Genomic DNA, 21,648 nt, shown 5'->3' with positions numbered 1-21,648 from the left:
GTGGTTCAGTTCACAGGTGCATTTATGCCATTAAACAGAGGTATCTCTAACCTCTTCATCAGACCACAAACCAGGCCACAGCATCAGGGCAAAAGTGAAATACGGCAACAGTCAGGACTTATTCAAACACATATCTTCACATACAAGCATATGCCCACTTTGAGTACACATGAATACACAAAATACTGAGTGCATGGATGCATACAGATTACTACATATATGCATTTTAATGGGTAGTATTCATTAGTGAAAATACTGCATTAAGCCAGAATGAAATGAAGCATATTAAATGCTTTATCTATCAGTATTACAAAAATAAACAGTTCATTTATACTAAGTACTGATATCATAGGACAATGCAATAGTATTTGAATAATAACAATACTAATTCTTCCCATTAACATAATTAGAATAAGAATTCTATTATACTACAAGAAGCATATCGCGCACACATGCAAGTATAATTTTCTTTCAGGTCCCTGGAAATAATCTTTCAGCTTCAAACTGGACGTGACTCATGAAAAAGCCCACATACAAGAAAATAGCACGAGTGCGAGAATAAACTCTATCTCCCGTTCCCGGTGCCTTTTCACTCGGTTGCTCCTCCTTTCACTCCCATTTATCTCCCTGCTCGCCCATTCAAAGTTCCAGTGTCACGGCCATCACCTCTCTCTGTAATTTTGCTGGCCTTATTGAATAATCGACGCAAGAATGTGGGTCAAGGACGAGGCGAAAGAACAGCATCCATTACTTTTCCTTTCAATAGAGCCTCTCTTTTATTCATCTTTTATTTGTCTCCGCTTCTCTTTAGCGCGGTATTGATTTTTCGCTGAGGAGTGCTTTGCTTCATTAATAGGGGATAATAATTCAGTTTAATTACATTATTCATAATAGATAATTATTATCTCCATGGCCACACTTTGCTCTAATGATGTAATAGTTCAATACGTTACAGTTTTAAAAGCAAGTTATCTTTTTATTCGTTTAGTTCTGCGCACAGCTGTCCTCTTGTTTGCTCGCATCACTTACCTTCACAGCGAGGGAAAGGGTGATCCCAGTTGCGGGTGGTGCCGTGCTCACAGGTGAGGATGGAATGTCCCGTCAGCTGATACCCGGGCAGACACTCGAAGGAAATAGACTGGCCCACGTTGTAGCCAGCACCCACCACCACCCCGTAGCGAAAAGGCTCTGGATCTGGGCACTCCTGTAGCTCATAAGCTAAGGGAAAAAGAAGAGAAATTTGCGATTAAAGCTAGATACATTCATACAGCTATGAAACTTAAACAGAGAATCATATTATTTTCACATCAACAAAGTCGATCAGGAAAGTACGTTTCCTAAAGGCTCACTGTTCTGATGATTGCTGTGGTTGTGAACGCTACCCGCATGGATGTTCAAATAGTTTTTCTCTTACTGTCTGAAGTTAGCTAACAGTAGCTTTCAAACCACTAAAGACTTGCCTTAATGTGTGAATACTCAGCTTCCAGACAACAACACTGTTATAGCGGAGGATCCTCTATTTTTATTTCCCACTTTCAATTCCCCTTCATCATGTGTCTGTTGTTCCTTAGGCACAACCTCCCACTCACTCCTCCTCATCCCTTTCAACATGTAAATTAATCAGAATGTTTTTTTGTATGTAATTTGTATAGTATATTTTTTTTTCTCTCATTTCTTTTCTAAATGTACTTGTATATTGTTCACATGTTGAAATAAATTACCAATCAATCAATCAATCCCCCTCCGCCTTCTTAGACAGGAGTTTTCAGAGGAGGGAAAAAAAAATGCCTAAGGCAGGTTTGACTTGTACCAGAGGAGTATGATGCAGTCATCAGAGGTAGCGTGGGTAAATAATTCTTACTTTTCTTATTCCTATTTTTTTTTCCTTTTGGATACAAAACCAGGGCAAGCAGTGAGCCTTGAAAAGCACGAATATAAATATGACTAAAGGAATTGATTTCTATGGATCACAGCTTCTCTTTGTAGGAGATAACTCATGCAAATATTGCAAAAAAGGGGAGGGGAGGGCTGGTATTTGCAAATATAATGCTTGAATTTATATGCTAATGTACACATAATTATGTAAATGCACAATGCTACCTTTCAATTTGCTGGCTCGTTTGCTGAATCACAAAACACAAACTTAGTGTGCCTGTTGCATTTGCGGACCGGGGGAATTTATTCCTTGCAGACGTGCAGATATGCAATGAAGCCTTTTATTGGCACATGCTAAAGCAATCTTTGAAGTGATCAGCAGTTTTATATACAGCTATTTATCCGGGGAATTCGCTGCCTCTCTGCGCTGATTAGTTCTTCAGAGTCAGTTATAGCACTAATTCAGTAATGTTATGGCTTTACATGAATAAATTTCACACTGAAGCGACACTAATAGTACTTAAGTGTACTTGCTGAAATAAAAGTAAACACTCCTGAAGATAATGATTGATTCGTTTCCTTCCGCAAGATGAAATTCATCACTGTGGCTTTCACTCTTATACTGATTTTGGAATTGCTTCAATTCACGCAAAATAGCTCTGATATTCTGCATTAGTTCTGATACGTGCATTCGGCACTCCTCTGCTGAATCACATTTCAGTAACAGGAAAAATGGACTGAAGCAGCCTAAAAGTGCCACAGGTGCTGGAGTAACGCGTGCAGAACAAAGTAGCTCTAAATATTGATACTGGCCCAGCTCTGCAATGGGTAAAATTTTTTGGTTGTTATTTTTAGTATTAAAAGCATATAATAAGTCTGCTTTCTCAGACATAATCCAAAAGTTCAGATTATATCCCACCTTTAGTCTCCCGATCTTTTAAAAGGCCATTTGGATACCTACCCTGGTACTCAAACCTGAAGCCAGGCTTGTTCTGCGAATGGTCACTATGGAAATAAATTGTGGTCTCGTGAGAGGTGGTGAGAAGGGAAGAGGGAACATCCTGGCCACTGAATCTGCCAATGACAGCACTTGTTTCCAAGGGCCCATTGCGTATCTCGAGGAAGTCGTGGTTGGCTTCAGTGGAAAAGTTGAGGAACTGTATGTGGGCTCCTGTTTATAAGAAATAGATAATGGCCATTAAAAAACAAAATTGCATTGTTCTCCCAAAAATACTATCAAAGTTAAAGTAGGCGAGTCATTCCGCTTCTTATTATGTGCAGAAAATGGTTGCAATTCAGCCGTAGCACTCAATTGACAAGAGTGAATGGACGAGGCGAAAACAATTGTTTACAATTATTCCAGAAATAAACAAAAATCCTAAAAAAAAAAAAATGCCAAAAATGAAATGACACTGAATGTCCTTTATTTTTGTTTTTACAGGGGAGCTGATTTACGCATGCTGGTACTCAAGGATTTGTATTGTAGCTTAGTCACATCAGAAACCTACTTGAGTGAATAGGAAGCAGCTTGTTAAGGTGACTGCTGTCAGGTGGCTGCTGCCAGACTGCTGTTGCACATTTCATCCATGAAATCAAAAAGGTAAATGTGGTAAAGTAGATTGTGGTGCTCTTATACTTACTTAAAAAAAGTATGAGAGCACCCCTATTTTGTGCGAGTAGCTAAATGCTGCCCTCACTTATCCCCACCAGAAATATGAGTGCGGATTATTCCTGAGAAGTTGTCATGACAGCTGTATGAACCAATGCAGTTCTATTATACCTTCATGTAGAAAAGAATAGTCGTATTTAGGCTGTGTAACATTCTGGAAGCTAGCACGCTTAAAAGAAGGGCTAATGGTGCTAGCTCCATTAGTGTTAGCCACACCTAGCATAACTAATATAGCATTGTATGTGTATAATGCTACACATTTCAGCAATATTTGAAACACAATTTAATCAAGGCCAACTTCCCCAAAAATGTTTATCCACTATTTTTAGTCTAAGGCTCCAGATAGTTGCATTTATTTTAGACTACCTCTTGAGAGCCTTCCAGACACGACTGTCATTATCACGATAAATCTACATGTATAAACACTGTCACTCCACGGTCCAGCCTTACAAGTTGCATAATTAAAGGTTCTTTAGTGTAGAAATGCCAGCGTGACATGCTGCAAGAGCCTCTCATGTCTCTCACCGTAACCAACTGGCAGGTAGATTCTCCAGGTGCAGTCACTGTTGCTAGGGTAGTTGCCAGGGAAACCGGGACTGAGAATCATGCCCTCCATCTCTTCCCGAATTCCACCACACTGAGCTGGCAGAGTCCAGACAAAGCATTTCATTAACATCCGCAAAAAAGTGATTCAGCCACATTACAACTATTTTACAAAACAATGATCTGCTCAGTCGTCAGATTCATAAAAAAGGATGTGGGTGAGAGAGGTGATGAGGTGCTTGAACATAGAGCACTTGAGATACAGTTTGAGAGGGTCCCAAAGTAAATACTACAAAACCTGGTTGTCATTTACTGAAGTATGATGTAATACTGCTTTTATCTGTGTTTGGGTTTATTTCTCTTTCTTTCTTTAATGCCACCCACTATCTGTAGCAAGCCAAAAAGAACTGTGCACAATGCAGCCTCCCCCTTTTATTTATGTGTTTATTTTATTCTATTTTTGTTTGTTTTGTTTTTGGTGGCTTTTGTTTTTTGTTTGTTTGTTTTTTTGCCTTGTTCACATGGTAGTACTTTTTTTTTCTTTCTTTTTTGTGCCCATAGATTACACATTCTCCTGCATCCAACTGGTTTGCCACTGCGTGGCGCAACCAGTTTTACAAGGGCAGTATTTGTAATCGCAATTTGAGTTATATTTTTCTGCACTTTTTTCATATTGGAAAATCATAAATAAAGTTGTCAAAATGTAAAAAAAAAAAAAAAAAAAAAAAAAAAAAAAAGGATGACCATCCTTTTACTGAAGCATAACAGAGGTGAAAATGAATTTAAAGCCACAATTTTTTCACTCCAGTCAAAATATTTACAGATCTTATTAGCAACGATAAAATGCAATGTATTTTATGTTAAAGATATCAAAATAAACTTAAAAAATACTGATAAATGTGTTAAACATTTAACATCTAAAGATGACAGCAACTGGACAGGGTATCTCAACCACCAATGAACTCTACAGCCACCTCATACTTTTATTAATCACAAGATATGTGATTTAGCGGTGCCAAGTATGGTATACTTTGCTGTTCTTCATCTTCCTCCTTTTATGTTAAACAGCTTATTCAATAAAAGCATTTCTTTGATTGAAATCAAGGACTAAGTCTCAAAAGAGATTAAAAAATGCACGGAAATAATTAGAGGAAAAAGGTGATGAGATCAAAGAGGATGAAAAGAGCAAGAGATCATGTCGCCGAGATGAAAGTATACTGCAGCTAGTGGTAAAAGAATTAGCTGACTCAATGAAAAAGAATGAAAGAGGCACTGTTGGGAGGGGGAAACAGGCAAACATAGGGGGGAAGATTAAGAAATGAATGGGACAAACAGGCTATGTGTCAAACAGAGAAAATCAAGGTGATGTATCATTGTGTCTCTGCAAGGAACAAGTGAAGGGTTAAATGTAATCCTGTAGCAGTGAAAGCCTGAGGTAATCAGGAAACTGCTGATGCCTGTAAACACGATGAATCTCCCACCGACTTCAACCAATCATGGTGTGAGTTGGAACTAATTAGGGTATAGTAGGTTGCTCCAATAAGTGGAACCACTTTGTCAAGGTGTTCTAACAGACAGGAAACACTTAAAGAGAGGAGCTTTTGCAGTTACTTTCAGCGTGTTCGCTCAGCTTTCAAGGTAGCAATATAAATTCACTTTAAAAGTGCAAAAGCGTGCACAGCCTCAAGCAAAAAGACAAACAACTGACTATAACCTTTTCTTTTGCTGTCTTGTTTTAATGATTTTTGATTGGGAACAACCTTGGGAGGAACTTTGTCATCTGCACTATACTGTTTAATAATAAAGTAATTCATTTCAAATACTTTGAATCACCTGGCTGCTGTTCTTTTAAAGCGAAAGATCCCCAATAAAAGGAAAAAGCTGGTATTTAGAAAAGACACAGGAAGCAAACAGGAGGGGGCAAGGACACAAGGAGCAAGTAAAGAAAGGCATTTTTACCTATGCAGAGAGGAGGTGGGTAGTTCCATCGTCTGACAGTTCCAGGCATACAAGTGATGTGCGAGTTCCCCTGCGAGAAGCGTCCATGCACACATGCACAAAGACAAAAGTACAGGGAAAAAAAGAGCAGGCAATGAATTAACTTGTTCGCTCCACTGTCACTCATCTGTTGCTCCAATTATTTGATCCTGCTGCTTTTCTCTGCATGACTTCATGTGGTGCCTAAAAGACTAAATCCATCTGAAGTGACAGAGAACAATAGTGGCATATAAAGAGCATCATACAGAGCAAGAAGAAGACAGGGAAAGAGTGCGGAAAAATTCAAAGTCATTTCTACAAAGCCAAATATGAAAAACTGGCATTTTTCAGAAAATTTAAAAGCACTTAACGCAATTCTTAGAAAATTGTCATGAAAATGGCTTAAAAATGTCACATGTGCATGTTGGAACATAACAGACTGACAAAATAGACTGTTTATAATCAGACAAACCCTGACAGCCAGGCCATTAGAAGTCTTCAAATGTTCAATGTTTTAGAACAAAATCTCAGAAGTCTGTGGCTATAACATTTATTACGAAGGTATTTGTTCAGCATTGAAAGAACAGTAATCCTGAAGCTGGGGATAGGTTTTATGCACAGTCACAGCTATACAGGATATCTTTGTTAGGACATGACTCGGTATGTCTGGTGTAAAAGCAGAGGAAAAGCAGTCTGCCAGCTGATAGAGTGAACTAACACAGGAGAACGCATTTACAAAACAAATTTAATTAGAAATGCTGTATAATTTATTTATTAGACCTCAGTGATAAAAATAATGTGATCTGATGAGCAATGCTAAACATAAACACACACAAAAAAATATTGTTAATCCTTGTGAAGCTGACTGTTCGCACATTGTTCCCAAAACCTTTTTGGAAATTTGGTAATTTTAGGGAAACACGTCACTGCCACCGGACCAATCGAGCTTACTGAATGAAGTCTACTGAAAGGAAAATGCTAAGCACAACCAGTGAGAAAATAGGGGTGACGTAAATCCAACCTGGCATTTTAATGTGAGAACAAGGAGTGAAAACTGACAGAGACACATAGTCTCAATGGAGTACAAATAGAATTTGTGTGAACTACTGTACCCAGTGTTCTCCTCCGATGTCACCATCTGTCTCCTGAAGGACAGATGACTTCAGGAGCACTTTTTTGAAGGGAATACAGAATTCTGATTTCTCAGCACACAAGCGTCACGGCCTTCATATTATAGCTAATAAACCGAGGACACTTGTCAACATGCCTACTTTGAATTTGGATGGTAACTTTCTTATAAGCTTATTGGGAAGTTTAGAGGTATAAAATTACAAAACTAGTAAGTTACATAATGAAATGTAACTCTTGCTTATAGATATTACTTACATTTTATGAATGTACAACACAGCTTCACTGTTGGTCGTAAGGTGTTATGCAGCCAATTGTGACTAAATGTGTCTGCAGCCCTAGCTGGCGGCAGCACCACCGTCTCTGTGACAGCAAGTTGGTAAGAAGGCAGAAGGTAAGACAGATGACAGCTGTGCTAATCAGGGCAGCTCTTCATCTAGAAAACAGTTCTATTTGTGTCAGTGAAACTGAAATATAACACTCGGCCACAGCAGTGTGTAATTATATTCTGCGCCACCGTGTTTCTATTTACCAAAGGAATACTGATAATGCTAGCGCTGCTAATGTTATCGTCACAAATCAGACAGTATATCACAATGTGCGCAATGTCATGCACACTGCAAAGTCCCACACATTTCAGTGCCATTTAATATATCACATTATTAAATAATCTGATTATGAATTTGTGTGTTTAAGTCTCACTCTTGTCTGTGTGAAGTTTCTGACTTTAAGTCTATCTAGTACCATTTTTCTTCATCATCAGCTGATATTAGCTATTGTGGCTACTTATTTGCTAGCATTTATCATGGCCAGTGGATGAAAGCAGAACTAGGAAAATCACTTGAACCATGATATGAGAAGTGATATTGAATAGTTGAATTGACACTGTCCACTATTCTTGGCAATACACGTTTGCCAAAAACACAACAACCAGCTGATCCAATAAGAGTCAGATATAACGTAAATGAGTAAATACACAATTACACATAATACACGTTGGGGAAATCCGTTTTGTCTCTGAAATAAAGAAGAAGAAGAGCTTGGCTTTTTAAATCACTAGTGTCAGTCATCAGTATAGGTCTTACAATCCTATATTGGTCATGATTTACTTCCAAGTTAGTCATCTGGCTTTTACAGAACATAATACAGAACCCATACATGGCACCTGTTAAAGCCAAAGCCAGGGTACTGCCTACCTTATTGCAAGTTTGCAACAGACTATAGAGAATAAAAGTGATCACTTGCAAGAAAAATTGAAATGAACTAAAATAGCCAGAAGACCAAGTCCATCTATTCAACTTCTGTTTCTCTTTTTCTTGTGCCGTAAAAAAAAACAAAAAACTGCAGCATGAGCAAGCAAGTGAACAAAAGCAGGGCTGACAAGACAGACACTATCGAAGGTGAGATTCAGCTTATTTTCGATGGTCATACATGACAGAACTATATGAAAGTTGGAGAGTTTACCTGTAGCGTATATCCTGGTTCACAATGGAATGACACCACGTTATTCATCTGAAGGCGCTCTCCAACCTTGATACCATTCATAGGAACTACAGGCTCTGGACAGTTAGTCAAAGACACGGCTAAGTGGATGATGAATGGAAACAAAAATATGGAGAGGGAGAAACAAAAAGAAATATCAAATTACAACAAGAGAAAATATCAAATAAACCTTAATGTCACTCTCAGAAGAAACAACCACTGTTTGAAGAACATGTTTTTTCCCACACCACTTACTTTTGTATTCCAGCCTGAATCCAGCTGCAGACACGCTGATATCAGAGAAAAAGTGGAGGTAGAGTTGGTTGGAGGTGCTGTTGAGCAGAGCTGGGACCGTCGTGCCTTTGCGAGAAGATTAACAGTGGAGTTCAGGAATGCTATCTCCTCTATAGCTGCTCACTATAACTAACTATGCGTGAGTTGCTGGCAAACAGCTGAAAAGCGCGTCTGTTAGCGGCACAATGGTACGACCCATTGACTTTTTCACAAATAGAGAATTTATTCCAATATTTTAGCAAGTGTTCAGATGATAAAAACCAAAAACTGTTCCAAAAGAGAGAAAAAACTGTAACCTGATATTAGCAACTCAAACTAGTGTGCCACTTTTCTGTCATCTCTTTACTTCAGGGCAGATCTAACATTTACTTTTGGTCTTGTTCCAAGTATAAGTTCCCTGTTGTTGCATTCTCGCTCTGACAGGAGTCGCAAAGATACTGTAAACAAACATTTGCCTCAACTCCACAAAGAATAACATAACCTTTGTCCAAAGGCAGCAAGATTTGTACCAGATTAGAACTGAAACTGAGCTACATGTGGCAGCCATCTTTTTTTTTCTAAAGAAATCTATGCTTTGGTTAGTAAACACAATATCTCTTCCAGACTGCAGGCTCTGCTCTGTGAAAAGTAATGAGGCTGTTTTCAAAATATGTTTTATGTCCAAGGTTGCACACATTAGACACGTTGAGGAAAATAAAGGGATATATAGAAATGCATATCCGGCAATACCCGAGAAGCTGCCAAGCATGGTGTCAGTGTTGTCGCCTCCGTCAAACACCTCCAGCGAATCCCAGTTCTGCTCTGTCACAAAGCTGATTACCTGGATCTGAGGCAGGGAACAGACAGGGAGAAAGAGGGGGCGGTAGAGGAACACAATTAGTGAAATGTAGACCAAAAAAAACAGTAAGGAAAGAAAGAGAGAGGGATGAGGGAGCAGATCTGGGAGGATTATGGGCAAGAAAATTAGAACGAAAGAAAGTATGTGAAGCTAGTTACTGTAAGTCAAGGACTAAAAACATGGTATTTGGTTATATCTACTCTTCCTTTAGGGTAAGGCCTGAAAAAACATAACCCTGCAGAGTGATTAATAGTCCAAGTATGAAAAAAAGATATTTCTATGTACAGCTCACTGGGGTTCCAGAGAAAACAACAGTAGTTAAGATTGCTGCGACAGCCTCTCAGAGTATACAGACATTTTTAATTCACTTCAAAATACATAAAGAGGACACGAAATGTCTGAAAAGCCAAAGAATAAGACACGATTAATAAGGCAATGCTTAATTAGACTCGCCTCCTTTTCCGACTGCGTTCAAGTGGTGGGAATTGGATTTTAAATTAAGAAGACTGTGCGACATGTGGCGAATGCTGAATATTCTTCAAAGAGACTAAATCTACAAATGACAGTTGCGACCAGTAGGAAGACCAAAATACCACATGCTATAAGAGTAGCAGTCTAGATACCAAAACTTATTTTGCTGTTAAAACAGAAAAAAAAAAAAAAAACAGTAAAACATGCCAAATTCTATGAAACTGACAATGGATTTTGTTTTCCTCAGTCTTTGTTGTCCTTTCTTTTTCCCCCCACTCTCCTTCCCATCCTCCCCTTTTTTGTTCCCTCTCACGTCCATTCCTCTGCTGTCTTCTCTGCTTCTGATGGTTATAGATCGGATATGAGCCAATTAAGGGGGCTGTAGGGGCGCTGGTGCACCGGGCTCCCGGAGAGACGAGGCAGATCACAGATTGATCTTTCATTAGGGGGCCACAGCAAATGTGCCAGCAAGGCACCTCGCTCCTTTAAGTTCTCTTCTAGATCGTGACACTCCAATCTAATGTGTTTCGGGGAGCTGGTGGAGGAGAGCAATGGAAGGCAACAAGAAAAAAGATGTCTGCATAAAAGAGAAGGAACAGGGGGGCAGGATTCTGCTGCAGAGACATAGATACAGAGCCGTAAACTCTCTTAAGTTTGCAGTGACCGTGTAGCAAATGTGCAAATGTGTCTCTCTCTGTAGAAATATTACAAAGAAAAATGATGGCATACTATCATTTGACTGTACCTCCAAAGTCAGAAATGCATATGTAAGTTTTGTGCTGTTTACCTTTTGGAGGATTACACAGTGTCAGCTCTCTGCTGTTATTTCTGGTCTACTTCCCCTCCAAACAAATGCTGGCGTGAAGTGTGGCATGCTAAGTGTGCCTTTGGGCCATGTTGTGTATTTGACCTGCAAGGACAGTCAGCTGAGGTAGGGGAGCTAATAGCTGAGGGACGCCACTGAGGTTATTAAGCACAGAAGCTGAAGCATAAGCCTAAAAACTTTTCTGCCAGGCAGATCCACAGGGACCTTGCCCAGGTTCCATGAGATTCCATCACGCACACATCGCAGAATAAGAATATGCAAACTGAATTAACTCCCGGGAAAGGAAAAGGAAAGTAATTGAAGAGGTGATTATAGGAAAATTTATTTCAGGTTGTACAATCTGAAGGTTCTGGTATAGTGATCTGCCAAATTAAATTCGGAGCCTTTAAAAAGGCCCAGAGACACTATCACCTCACAGCTCCCCACAACTGAGAGGCCTGTAAAAGCAATACCTTTATATACTGTGTGCAGCACCATTAATTGGTCTTTGGTAAGCTGAAAGCATCTCGTCACACAGAGGTCTGTTGTCAAAACAACAAGGATCATAAAGGCTAGAAGCTAGAGGTGGACAACCACTGTGAATGGCTTTAAAAAAGTGGTCAGAGACAGTTTTAGAAAGATTACTCTGCATGCTCAAGAACAGGCTGCTGTAGCTCAGACAATGAAAGCTAATGTGTTGGCAGAAAAACAAATGTGGTCTTACACTTATATCCTTTATGTCTATAGGAAACCTATAGAAAACCTTCACCAACCCAGAACCCCAGCATAGATGCCAAACTCTAACTATAACATGCCGTTGTAAAATATTTTCAAATGTGATTTTACTTTCCATAAATATAATCAGAGCGGGGTTTCCTTGGGCAACATGTGGAATTGGAAAGGGATTTAGGGGACTGACTGCTAAGGTTGGTGAATCTGCCTCTGGTTTACCAATCCTAGCATCCAGGAGGTGGTCTGATGCCTACCAGAAACTTTATTGTACAAACCTGGATTCCTGATCCTTCGGGAACTGTGATCTTCCACACACAGTTGAGGCTGTTGAGGTAGGGCTCAGGAAATCCAGGAGATAAGATGGTGCCAGTTCGCTGGGTCAGATTACCTCCACATGGAACTGTGAGATAAGAGGATGAGGTTAAGGTCTAAGTTACTTTAACAGTGTGCAAAATGCAAAGAGAAACAGATCATGTAATAAACATGCTCATATCAGAACCAGAATCAAAATGTACACGACGACGACATGCTGTACATGATCCGCCTGGTTTGTGCTTGCACACACAAACTCCTAAGGAGTGTTTACAGTCCTCAGACATTGTCCTCCCAGCTTGTCTTGTTCAAGTCACATCTGGCGACAGCACAGGAGCATCTGCTTCAGCTGTAAGCTGTGTATGAGAGTGTGTCTTCGTATAAGCATGTTGGTTTCTGTGTGCGCATCTGTGTGTGTATGTCCATCGGTGTGTATTTGTGACCCTGAGCAGTGCCTGCCACCTGCTCGTTGCATGGCTGAATCTCACTGTATAGCTACAGGCGATGGCTGGCAGCCCACATCTGTGTCAAGATGGAAGCTTGAAGCTCAAAATATCAAGTATGTGAACCAGACAGAAGGAGAGAGTGAGTGAAAAGGCAAATAAACTGAGGTAGAAAGAAAACAAAAAGAAGCAGAACTCAGCTCAGGATTAGAGTCCAGTTAAACAAATGCTTATATTAGGATATCAAACACGTGGAGTTAAAGCTTACAGCCTGACTTTAAAACAAGTGTGTGTATGTTTTTGTGTGTTTTAAGTATCCGTGTCCTACCTATGCAGCTGGGTATCGAGCTGTTCCATTGCGCCAGGGCATTGGGAACGGTTAAACATTCGATAGCGCTCGATCCCTCCAGGACGTAACCAGGGCTGCACTCGAAGCGGACCACGGCGCCGACGGCAAAGTTGTTACCCATTCGTCTGCCATTTCGGGGCTCGGGGACTGAGCTGCACTGGGTGGCGCTGGTCCGCGGCACGGCTGTGAACAGGTAGGATGGTGATGTGATTTGATTTGAGTCATTATGCAGGATACTTTAAATTAAATAATGTGTAAAAGGCTGCTGTGCTTCTACGTAACCTGGAGTTAGAGATACCGACCTACTATGCTTTACATTTGAGTAGGGGCTCAAGCAGTTTTAGTTCCTTGCCTTTTAAACCAGGAGTCTTCTGATTGGCTCCCTCAATAAAAACAGAACATATGACCAACTGTGTGCCTGAGATGAACATATTAGGAATCTCCACCTTTGTTTACATCATCCAGAGCCAAAGGTGGAGAAGTCTGTTGTTTCTAAGCATTTACAACCCATGAAACTTTATCTTTTGACTCACATGGATTACCTGCACATACGGCGTCATGCTAATTATTTAAAACTTATTATTTCACCATGACAGGAAAAAAAAAGAGCATAGCAGCTACTCTTTAAATGTAAACTACCTACACATTTAATATACAATAGAAAAATCTCACTACTTGATTTTGTGATTTCTTTTTAGTGTCTATGTCAGTGTGATCACAATGCCCAGAACAGACAATACAAAATATGATATTCAGCTCTGCTTTTTCCTTGGCGTTGTTTCAGCGTACTTGCCAAAAAGAAAAGAAAAAAAGAAAAAAAAAGTATTATTTATTCATTAAACATTCTTCGGGGCTGCCACTGCCTTTGGATATCTACAGCAAATGTCATTTCTGGTACAGTGCACTGTTTAAGGGAAATAAGAATTCAAAAAAGCCCCTCTTGGGGGGGAAAAGAACAACGGGAGAGTTTAAGCACAACTTTTTCGCACAGCTTCTGCAGATGCATGCGCTCGAGCACATCACGGCTGAGACAGCGGCTGAAGGTGAATCCTTGCAAAATCACTCAGCAAGTCATCTGATATGGACACGGAGGGGGGGTGTTCGAAGAGAGGGAATTAAAAAAAAGGTAACAGAATTTGTTTCGGAGTGTGTGATTGTGCGTGTGTGTGTGTGTGTGTGTGTGTTGCACACTCACCCTGATAGACCAGATGGAATCCTCTAGAGCTGGATTGGCCTTTGGAGGTAAAGCGGATCAGGATTTGGTTGGAGGTTGCTAATGGCAACGACTCACCTGCGATAAGATCAAGGTTTTTTAGCAAACATATTTTTAGCAAAACGCTTTGTTCTGCATCAGTTTACGTTTGTGTTGCTTTCTGGTCACTGAATCACCAGCTCTGTTAATTTCCTCCCTCCTGAATGTGAATCCTGGAGACTATTTTTAGGAACTCGTTCTGCACATCCAGCATGAAAATTAAAGAAATGCAAGAGCTAGGGAATCTGCAATGACTGAGGGAAAGAGGACATTCTGTAGGTCTCTGGATATGGATATATTTAGAAGTGCTATTCATGTACTGCATTGCAGGAAAGTGCAAAGAGGAAAAAAAAACACGTAGGTATCTCATCCAAGTGAAATCTTGCTGTTTGGTCTAGAGCTGTGCTCGGTGATGTTACGCTTTCACAGAAAAACTCACTGGGGTGAAAATATAACATGCTTATAGAAGGCTTTGCACCATCTGTGGTGCATGCAAATGCATGTTGATTATTCAGATTAGCTTAATACTTTGCAGCCACAGAGTACTCTGTTTATCTTCCATACCTGTAGGAAAGCCAGAAATATCTGTCAGGTACATTGTGACTAAATGGTAATCTTGCTTATTGGCACTGATAGCATTGTGTGAGGGTGCAGCTGAGCCTCTGACTGCAGTCTGCCTATACCAAGTGAAAAACCTGCATTTGATCAGCGTTTGAGCCTCACTCTCTATCATGTTCTTGTTTTTCCCGGTTTGATAATTGTTTGTGTTATTCCAGCTGGGCTAAGGCAACTCACATTCCAATTTTTAGTTCTCAAGAGTTCCTCAGTTCCCCAATAATTTATAAGGTGGGGTGTCAGATGACTTTTAAGCGCTGGAGAAGCAGCTGCAGTGACCAGACCTCCTGTGACTTTTTGTCCCGGGCTGTTTCCGAATTACGGAATCAAATTCAAGGTTGCATTTTTCACCTGCTGCCTAAGGCTCTCCACAATCAAGCTCCTGGAAGTCTTACTGTACAGCTTAAATTGCTTTGGGTAATTGGTGTGAGCAGGCCTTTTGATAGTGCTCTTTGTTCTTTGGGTATAAAATTTGATTTTTAAACTACACGCAAGGACAGTTTACTAAGAATTTAAGGGGTTCGCCACATTACGAGACTCTTTACTCTAATAGCATTAGTCAAATAAAATGTGATTATACTGAGGTCAAAAACATCTAACTGTGAAACAAATCCTGAGAGTACGTTTTTGTTTTGTTTTTTAATTCCTAAAAATTACCCATACGATCCCCTGCAATCCCCATTAGCCCATATTGTAATTACACAAAAGGAGAACCCCCATGATGTATCCAGTGTGGTGTAAAATTTGTTGACTGACACAGAACATGATACAAAGTGTGATCATCTCTGTCTCTGCCTCTCTGTCTTTCTCTCAGTGTGGTGCTGACTGGCGTTCTGCTGTGAATCTCATTACTCTATGTCTGCTTGCTGTCACACTGTAGTGGGAGTCAGACGTGCTTAACCTCAGAGGCAACATCTGTGTGTGGATGTGTGCGTGTCTGTGTTAGTGAGTCTCAGTGAGTCTGCTCTGTGCTCTTAGGCTTTCTGAGAGCTTCTGCACCTTTAAATGCGGTGTCCTGAGATAGCTCCAGCGGCACAGTTTCTTAATGAGTCATCACCGTGAATGTTCAGGTTCCACTGCTGGATCCCAGAGCACGCTGGCTAGTTTATTAGAGGAACCCTTGCTGTGTGCTGTCATGGTGACAGTGTTTCATAATTTGCTGCACAGGGCAAGTATCCGTGCAGTAAGAGCAAACACGTGTCAGCATGTAACTTACTGGCTCTCTGGCCATTGTCCAGCATCCCGACCACTTTGTCCTTAAAATGATCTTCAGCACTGACATGTGAAAGGCTAACGAGGTCAAGTCTGACTTTGGCTGGGATCAGTGCCTGAATTTCAATGCTAGTTACTTCTGTGCACTGATAAACAGCGTCAGCGAGAAAAATTCTGGTTGTTAAAAATCACAACTAAACAACAGGTTTAGAGTTAAAAAAAAGAGTTAGTCAAGTGCGGATATCAGGTGGTGAATTTTAATTCTTAAGTTACATTTTGTGTTTATTCTGCAGTGAGCTGAAAGGGGACTTTAGCAAACTCTAGTCCTATATGGCCAGGAGAGAGACAACTGCCATTTTCTTCCCTTTTTTCTTTTTTTCAAATCGATTATTAAAAAATTAGCATTTAGATAGGTGTCCTTGATTTCTTGAATCAGTCATTTTGTTCTTCTCTTTTCTAATTCACACCTTTTTTTACTGTTAATTTATTCCACATTTCATTTCTTCTTATTTTATTCTGTTTGTCCCCACTGCCTCTGATAACTCCGAATCACTGGCATTTCTCTGTAGAGAAAGTATTTTACCTCAATAAGCATAAAAGGAATGAAAGCATACAGCTGAATACTTGACTGAGATCATTTAGTAGAGAATCTGTTTTTCAAGGTCTGCATAATTACAGAAAAATGCTCCGTGCTTTGACTTCTGTGATTTAACATGTTTGGCAAATGCCATCCTGCCATTAACCAAAAACCCCAAACTGTACTGTACATACTGATAATGTCTATTATTTTGACATGACAGCATGTGTGACGAAAAACAGATTCAACTGAAAACACAGGAGACAAAAGTTCCACAATCTAAATCAGAGTAGAAACAAGAACTGATCAAATAATGGTATTAATAAAGTCTACCAGCTAAAGTAAGTGTGGACCTGATAAGAACCATGTAAAACAAGGACAGGAAGTGGGTGAAAATAAGGTGAAATACATCAGAAAAAAAATAAATAAAAAGAATGAAGCTAATTCCGTGCGATGTACGCTTGCAGATGTAAATGTTAGTAGATTTGTAAGCTTTGCTGCTTTGGTATGGTGAATGGAGATACATGATTCTGGTTTGTGCCTAATTCAGTGGCAACGTGTGGGCTAAAATCTCTCTTCCCTTGCCAAAGTGTGTCAGCTTTGCTCTGCCATGCCTGGTTAGATAGCTCTGCGAACCTGCTGCCTCGAGTCCGTAGTTAATATAGCATCCTGTTTATTGAGCTGTAAACTGGATTTTCTGAGGCTGCCCTGGACACAAACCAAAGTAATCATTTTGCTTTTGTCAAGCCACAGGGCGAGGGCAGGCTGAGACGGAGGGGTGCCCTAAACTCGGCACCTTTTCACTCACACCCTCTTCAGAGGTCGAACCTCCCCGACTACAGCCATTGCTTTTATAGCCTATCAGTGCAGTTGTAGTATTTATGACATCCATTCATCAAAAATAATATGGCACACATTTAGTTATTTTTCGCCTTTTAACTTTTAACCTTAAAACTGTTGTCCTTTTTTTACCATATTCCACTCTCATAACTCTCTTTTAGTGAGTTGTGTGCGTATGTGTGCTCCACTTTCTGTAGACATCTACTCAGCACTGCTACACAAGTGGGCTCTTTATACACTAGTGACACACGAACCACTGTGTTGTATTTGTCTGCAACACGCACTTGATTCAAATATGACAGTATAGGTTAAGTTTAAGTTTGGACGCTGACCTAATGACAGAAAACAAAAACTGGAATTAAGTTACCAAACAAACCGAACATGGATTGTCTGGTTAAAGCAGTACTATCTACGTGCCGTAGCTCATCATCTGTGGCTTAGAAGCACTAGCAGAACTACACTGTGCAAGTCTAGCTTTGCAGACACGGCCAAATAAATGACTGAATTTAAGATTATTTAGCACCACTCATGAATGTAATGGGAAGAGACAGATATCAGCTCAAAAAAAGTGAAGGTAAAGTGCTTGTTTAAATGTATTTGAATCATAACATCATTACGAAACTTGAAGGTTTTCCTGTAATTGCTAATGTCATTAGGTAGGTTGAGCTCCAGGAATACAATTATTACTTTTTTTTTGTGAGGTCACTCTCTACCGGCCACCTATTGCAAATATGCAATAGTTTTAAAGGGAAGCATTCACACGTGCTCACAGGCATGTGAGGGCATCGTATTGCAATATATATGGAACGAGTGCAACACCGTTACTTTACATAGCAAGCTGTTAGCGGCTGACGTCATAAACCCTTAAAGATCCTTTAGCTCCCAGCAAGACCCTGTGTTTACAATCTCTGCTTCCATTTCTTTGTATATCATAATATATTATCTTATTTATCTTTCCATGTAACAATTAATATAAAAAAAAGTATCTATCCAGTTGTTCCACTAGTTTAAAAAAGTAGAAGTTATAGCATAAACAGGCACCTTGTGGATCACTGCACTTGTTTGCCTACATAACTACATAATTTGTGTAATACCAATTCAGGTGTACGCTCATGCAAGGCTTGAGCCTGTCTGTAGATATGTTATCCCTGTGACTCCTGTTGTCACTGCTGAATTGTGTTACAGCTCAGTGGAGCCCACCTGCAGCCACCGCGGTTCTGTCTGCGTCAGCACTGTGTCTCTGAGTTTAAACGGATCCTTGTGAGAAGGATAAGTCTAAGACAACAATTTTATTCAGTCCCCTGTCATGTCAAGAATAATGGCTTCAAATAGTCAAACCACTGTTACTGATTTGGAACGAGCTAGTGCTGAAGATGAAACAAAGCTATACAAATGTGCATGAGTCACGTCTTGCCTACCTCTAGTTGCATGCAAATAGCTTCTATTTTTTGCCTCCCTCAAGTTTGATACCTGCTGAAATCGGAATCGCGTATTCAGGCATCTGAAATGTGCGTGTGTGGGTACCTGTGTGTGCTCCAGAGAGCGAGCTAAGAACGCGGGAGTGCTGCGTTGCCCCATCGTAAACCTCCACGATGTCATTCAGGGCCGTCTGGAAGAAGGCGAACTGACTGAAGACCACTAGGAAAAACAGACGCAGTCATGAAATTGACATCAGAGAAGAAATGACTCAAAAACAAAACAAAATAAAAGTACTCATCATCCAAAAGAATATTTTCAACACCGTTTGTAATCAAAAACTCTCCTTTAAAGCAAGCTAGATAATACTGCCAGTTATGACAACGCAGCCAAAAAAACCTGATATTACAATAGAGATCAGCAATCCTGTCTGGCCTTGATTGCCTGTCAGGAGATGAAAGGCTTTGCAATGACAATGTGTAGCTAAATCTCCACTACAGTGCTTTCATCCTTTCAACCAACCCTTTCCACTGCTGTTGCCTGAACATATTCAGCCCCTCCACAATCAATCTGTCTCGTTTACTCGCAGCACATATCGCAGGTGGAGAGTAAAAAAAGAGCAGAGGTGAAAGAGGGGACTACTGCTCCTCCATCAAAGTGTGGTTCCTTATGTTCTGAGATCCACTTATTTGACATGATTCAGCATCTATAATCTCCAGCCTCATCTTCAGCGATTCCCATTATTTGTGCATCCTCTTCATCTGCGTCTCTGATAAGAGAACCCAGTCATTGCGGCAACACCCACCCTGTCCTCTGCATTGAAGAAAATAGCCTATCATTAGCATTAGTGCATCAGCCTAATGAGAAGTGGCAAGAATGGAGGCGAGAGCATTTGTGGCTCATCACGACAAAGTGAGTTGCCTTGGGCCTCGCTGTCATTTTCCAAGAAAATGCAAATGTGGACTTTAATTATTTCAATTTCCTTTCTCGCTTTGATTCGGCCGAGCGAAATACGCTGCCGACAGGTTCCAAGAAGGATAGGTGCCCGGTCGTTTTGGAGCAGAGCCGGACCTCTGAATGAGCGTCATGACCTCAATATTCAAAAGACTGGGGTGAAGTAGCCAGAAGCCAAACACATGCCCGCCACTGCTTTTTTGGTGTAATTTAACAATGATAGGACGTGAGCTTGCCCCTCGAGAGGCATGGTGCTGATAACTCATTAAGGAGCCAGAGGGAAGAGAAGAGGAAGCAGGAGATAAAAGGAGAGCAAGACAGAGCGCCCGAGATAGAAAGTGAAACGGAGCGGCATCCCGAGCAGGCAAGTGAAACATGTTTAAATCTGAATATACGTGCTTGTGCTGTGTTGTGTTCCTCTTCCCACACCCTTTGCTTTCTGAATAAATTCCCGCTCTTACAGTATGGCATCACATATTGGAAGAAAACTGTGACCTTTAAGAAGGAAATGCCAAAAAGCTGCAAAATTTCGGAAACACTGGATCTAATTATATTTCGGTGGATGCGTGCCTCTGACTGACGTGTTATATGACTAGTGTATAAGCTGGTGATTAAATTGCTCTTCCACAGTGATGTAAAAAAGTATGTGTAGCAATGAGACCGATGAATATAGGGACTATCAATCACTCTGTGATTTTAAAAATAAAAAAACATTTGGCAAGAACTGAAAGAGGATGGGAGCTTTTACAAGTTTGACACAAACTTTCTCTCTCTGGTGCAGCTTTCGCTAAAAATATTTAGTTATGGGAAAAAAATCTCAAGTGTTTTTCTTTTTATTCTCTTGCCTTCAGCCTTGAAAAATATGTATAACTCAGTGAGGTACTTGAGCATTGTTTGAGCCTGATAAGGAATTATTATTATTATTTTTTGGCATTACAGAAAAAAATTCATCTTAATTAAGCACCAATAATTAACCACCTTTATACACCGGCACAAAAACACACAATAAAACATCTGCCAGGAAGAGTGTAAAAGAACGCTCTCACTTCTTGGCTTACCGTAATCTTTGGGCACGACTACAGAGTACAAACAGGTTCGTGCGCTGCTGTAGTTACCGGGGTAACCAGGAGACAAGACCACTCCCTCTGAACCAGTGTACTGTCCACCACATAGAGCTGCAAAAAGACATCAATGAGAAATAAAAAAGAGACGACCAAAAAAAAAAGGAAAGGACAAGGCAAACATGACAGGAAGGTCTACAGCCAGAAGTGGAAGATTCCATTTCTCTCCCCCCTCCTCCTACCTTTCCATCCCCTCTGTTCCATCACTCCTAAATTACTTTTCTTGTCTGATTGGGCTTTCAGTGGAAGATGTCCCCAGTGATTGTCACAGTGAAATTGTAATGTTTTCCAAGTGTCCGTCTGGGTTAGCCTGGGCGTGCTGAGACCCGGATTGCTTCTACTGGTTAAACCCCCCCAAAAAATGCTCAGCACACGCTTGTACCCTGAACCCTTGTTTCCCCACGTGTGAAAATCTGCATGGTATGAGCTTGTCTTCCACCTGGCATACAACTAAAGCTTCACACTGTGAGGGCCATACGATTCTGTGGTGTCAGGGATCTTTCACGAGCTCTCCCGGGGGGTGAACTAGTGAGCTAGTCGTGTCATGGGAATATCAGAGAGCAGTTCCGCTGTGAGCGTGAGGAGAATATATGCAAAATAAGCAGCACTCTTTAAATTAAAGCTGCACTTGCACAACTATTAATGTTAGCAAAACCCACACAGCTTTGCACATACACCTGTAGGACACTGCTCTATGGGAAAAATAGCCTAATTGTATAGACATGTTTACACGTGACAAATCT

The 21,648-nt window shown here is 40.5% G+C and overlaps 1 protein-coding gene across 1 annotated transcript in view; it reads right to left on the bottom strand.

Annotated features, from left to right (window-relative positions):
- The window catches only part of csmd2 (CUB and Sushi multiple domains 2), a 296,524-nt gene that overhangs the window by 72,467 nt on the left and 202,409 nt on the right, over window positions 1–21,648 (bottom strand). The window contains exons 32-43 of the mRNA XM_080862285.1: window positions 20,843–20,959; window positions 18,939–19,052; window positions 14,114–14,209; window positions 12,898–13,101; window positions 12,090–12,214; window positions 9,698–9,794; window positions 8,930–9,034; window positions 8,657–8,775; window positions 6,047–6,116; window positions 4,070–4,186; window positions 2,837–3,046; window positions 1,030–1,218 (exon numbers count right to left, since the gene is read on the bottom strand). Of these exons, the coding sequence (XP_080718411.1) occupies window positions 1,030–1,218; window positions 2,837–3,046; window positions 4,070–4,186; window positions 6,047–6,116; window positions 8,657–8,775; window positions 8,930–9,034; window positions 9,698–9,794; window positions 12,090–12,214; window positions 12,898–13,101; window positions 14,114–14,209; window positions 18,939–19,052; window positions 20,843–20,959 (1,563 nt within the window). The remainder of the gene's footprint in view (window positions 1–1,029; window positions 1,219–2,836; window positions 3,047–4,069; window positions 4,187–6,046; window positions 6,117–8,656; window positions 8,776–8,929; window positions 9,035–9,697; window positions 9,795–12,089; window positions 12,215–12,897; window positions 13,102–14,113; window positions 14,210–18,938; window positions 19,053–20,842; window positions 20,960–21,648) is intronic.

The sequence above is a fragment of the Rhamphochromis sp. 'chilingali' genome (assembly GCF_963969265.1).
Source record: "Rhamphochromis sp. 'chilingali' genome assembly, chromosome: 17".
NCBI classification, from domain to species: Eukaryota; Metazoa; Chordata; class Actinopteri; order Cichliformes; family Cichlidae; genus Rhamphochromis; species Rhamphochromis sp. 'chilingali'.
Note: the sequence above shows the minus strand (reverse complement) of the source record. Positions and strands in the feature narration are given on the sequence as shown.